The sequence below is a fragment of the Muntiacus reevesi genome, chromosome 1, assembly GCF_963930625.1.
Source record: "Muntiacus reevesi chromosome 1, mMunRee1.1, whole genome shotgun sequence".
Lineage (NCBI taxonomy): Eukaryota > Metazoa > Chordata > Mammalia > Artiodactyla > Cervidae > Muntiacus > Muntiacus reevesi.
Genome location: NC_089249.1, coordinates 186,017,570 through 186,021,266, shown reverse-complemented (window position 1 = coordinate 186,021,266; position 3,697 = coordinate 186,017,570). Strand labels below are relative to the sequence as shown.

General features: G+C 45.6%; 1 protein-coding gene across 1 annotated transcript; it reads left to right on the top strand.

Moving 5' to 3' along the window:
* Positions 1-1,756: 1,756 nt before the first annotated feature.
* Positions 1,757-2,707, top strand: LOC136165498 (olfactory receptor 10H2-like). The gene has a single exon (XM_065931995.1). It carries the CDS (start codon positions 1,757-1,759, stop codon positions 2,705-2,707), a length of 951 nt encoding a protein of 316 aa, XP_065788067.1.
* The last annotated feature ends 990 nt before the right edge of the window (positions 2,708-3,697 follow it).

Below are 3,697 nucleotides of genomic sequence, written 5' to 3'. Positions count from 1 at the left end.
AAAGATCTCTCCTTTTGGGAGGACTGGCTGATCCCACTTAGCATAATGTTCCTGAGGTTCATTCATGTTGCAGCATGACACAGGATTAACCTCCTTTTAAAGCTGAATAACATGATGTTATATGGGTAGACTACACTTTGTTTACCATTCATCTGGTGATGGGCATTTAGGTTGCTTCCAGCTCGTGGCTATTTTGACAAGTGCTGCTATGAACAGGGGTGTGCAAATATCTTCCTGAGATCTTACTCTCAATGCTTTTACAGACATATCCAGAAGTAGGATTACTAGATGATATGGTAGTTCTATTTTTAATATTCTGAGGAATATCCAGATGGTTTTCCAGAGCTGTTTACAATCCTACCAACAGTTCACAAGTACTCCAGCTTATTCACAGCCTTGCCATTTTAAACAGCACAGTTCAGTGGCATTTAGGACATTCACAATATTGTGGAACTATCACCTCCATTTAGGTCCAAGACATTTCACCAACCTTAAAGGAAATCTTGAACCCATTAACAGCCATTTCCCATTCCAGCCTATTCCCATTTCCTGGCAATCACTAATCTGCTTCCTATTTTGATAGGTTTGCCTATCCAAGGAATTTCAGATAAATGGAGCCTTTGTGGCAGGCTCCCTCCAGTTAGGATAATGTCTTTGAGGTTCATGCATCTTGTATCATGTATCAGTAGTTTGTTTTTTTGTGTGCTGAATGGTATACCATATTTTCATTACTCATTCATCTGTTGACCGATTTTGCATCTTTAAAAACTGCTGTATTTTGCATCAGGTTCTTTTGTGACAGATGAGAGAGAGAGAGAGAACCAGAGGGAGAGAGAAAAGGATTGCTGGTGGAGCAGTTGCCTGGAAGGAAAACTGACCTCACGGGGAGCTGGGACAGATATGAAATCTGCTGCCACTCAGGGAGGGAGATGAGAGAACCCACCACTGAGCATCTTGGCTTCTCCATTAAGCATCATTTTTGCTTCAACAACAAGCAAGTCGTTGATAGGAGAGTGCCATAAGGATTGAAGAGAGATGAGGAGCTTCAGAGACTAGCACTGGGAAGTGACCAGAGATAGAGGGCCCAGCTGAGATCAAAGAACAGGACTCTATGGTAATGCCAGTCAGTATCACATCCTTGTGAGGAACTTACGCAAGTCAGACCACGCAACAACAGTAGTAGCTGAGTTTAAGGTGCGTCATCTCATTGAAGCCCAAAAGTAGCCCTGTGGAAGAAGGAATATTACTTCATTTCCCAGTGAGCTGCAAAGAGTGGTGCTGAGAAATAAAAGCAGAACCTAAGTCCTTTCCATGTGGTAGGGGAGAGTTGACTTCTAACTGAAGGTAGCAATTAAGGAGTCGATTGATCTTAAAGTTTAGGAGGGAGTTGGTCTCAAGGAGATGGGGAGCAGTACAGAGTGACCAGCGAGCTCTAAGACAGAAAAGCTTCAGAAAAGACTGGTTAGGGGAGGGGGTTCCTGCATGGAGTTAATAATAGTAATAATAGTAGTCATAATACTTGGTATTATCCATATTATGTTTTATTGAGTTCTTGCTATGTGGCAGTATGTGTGCTACCGCACTTAAGATGCATGATCTTATTTAAACCTCAACCCATTATTACTAACACCATTTTGCAGATGGATTAACCATGGCTTGGAGAGGTGAAGGAGCCTCTCCAGGAAGTCCTTCCACGTAGGGCTCATTAATTCCTCCCCACTGGGTCTTCACTTTCTCCTCAAGCAGGTATGCTGCCATGTTGGGGCTAAACTACACCTCCGTGTCTGAATTCATCCTCATCGGCTTCTCCGCCTTCCCTCAGCATCTCCTGCCTGTCTTCTTCTTGCTCTTCCTGCTGATGTACCTGTTCACGCTGCTGGGGAACCTGCTCATCATGGCCACCGTCTGGAGCGAGCGCAGCCTCCACACCCCCATGTACCTCTTCCTCTGTGCCCTCTCCATCTCCGAGATCCTCTACACCTTCGCCATCATCCCGCGCATGCTGATCGACCTGCTCTCCACCGACCGCTCCATCTCCTTCATGGCCTGTGCCAGCCAGATGTTCTTCTCCTTCACGTTTGGCTTCACCCACTCCTTCCTGCTCACCGTCATGGGCTATGACCGCTACGTGGCCATCTGCCACCCCCTGCGCTACAACACGCTCATGAGCCCCGGAGGCTGCGCCTGCCTGGTGGTCTGGTCCTGGGTTGGTGGCTTACTCATTGGGATGCTGGTGACATCTGCCATTTTCCACCTCACCTTCTGTGGGCTCAATGAAGTTCATCATTTCTTATGTCATGTGCCTCCACTACTGAAGTTAGCCTGTGGAAATAATGTACCAGAAGTAGCCCTGGGGGTGGGCATTGTGTGTATCACGGTTCTGCTGGGTTGCTTTCTCCTCATCCTCCTGTCTTACGCCTTCATCGTGGCCTCCATCTTGAGGATCCCTTCAGCCGAGGGCCGGCACAAAGCCTTCTCCACGTGTGCATCTCATCTTACTGTGGTCGTTGTGCACTATGGCTTTGCATCTGTCATCTACCTCAAGCCCAAGGGTCTCTACTCTGAGGAAGGCAATACTCTGATGGCCATCACCTACACAGTCCTTACTCCCTTCCTCAGTCCGATCATCTTCAGTCTCAGGAACAAGGAGCTGAAGATTGCCATAAAGAAGACCTTCCTCAGCAAACTCTATCCCTCCAGCATCTGAGTGGCCACTGTGGAGGTGGTCAGGATATGGCAGGATGACCATCAGTATGTTGGGGTTAATAATGACTACCTTGTATGACTGGGGTGTGTGTGTGTCTGTGTGTGTGTGTGTGTGTGTGTAAGACAGCAATCATCACATAGTAAGTGCTCAATAAATATTAGCTTCTTTTTCCTCCCTTGATCTGTGTGTCTGATATTGGTTTTATTTTTAATCAAATAGTTTTATTGAGATATAATTTATGTACTATATAATTCAACCATTTAAAGTACACAAGTCAATTGGTCTTCTTATATGCATAGTTAAACAGTGATCACCACAATCAATTAAAAATATTTTTGTCACTCAAGAAAGAAACCCATACACAGTCAGTTTTTATCAGTAACTTCCTTTTTCCTCCCAATGCACTTACCCCTAACTCTGGTAGATCAAACCAGTCAATCCTAAAGGAAATCAACCCTAAATATTTATTGAAAGGACAGATGTTGAAGCAGAAGCTCCAATATGTTGGTCACCTAATGTGAAGAACTGACTCATTGGAAAAGATCTTGATGCTGGGAAAGGTTGAGGCAGGAGGAGAAGGGGGCGTCAGAGGATGAGATGGTTGGATGGCATCACCAACTCATTGGACAGGTGCTTAGTCACTCAGTCTGTCCAACTCTTTGTGACCCCATGGACTGTATCCCACCAGGCTCCTCTGTCCATGGGGATTCTCCAGGCAATAATACTGGAGTGGGTTGCCATACCCTCCTCCAGAGGGTCTCCCGAACAAAGGGGTTGAACCCAAGTCTCTCACATTGCAGGGGTATTCTTTACTGACTGAGTCACCAGGGAAGCCCATGGACAAGAGTTTGAGAAAACTCTGAGAGATAGTGAAGCACAAAGAAGTCTGGCATACTGCAATCCATGGGGTAGCAGAGTTGGACATGACTTAGTGACTGAACAACAATGGGAAATCTCTTATTTTTTTTCTGTCTCACTTTGCCTATTATG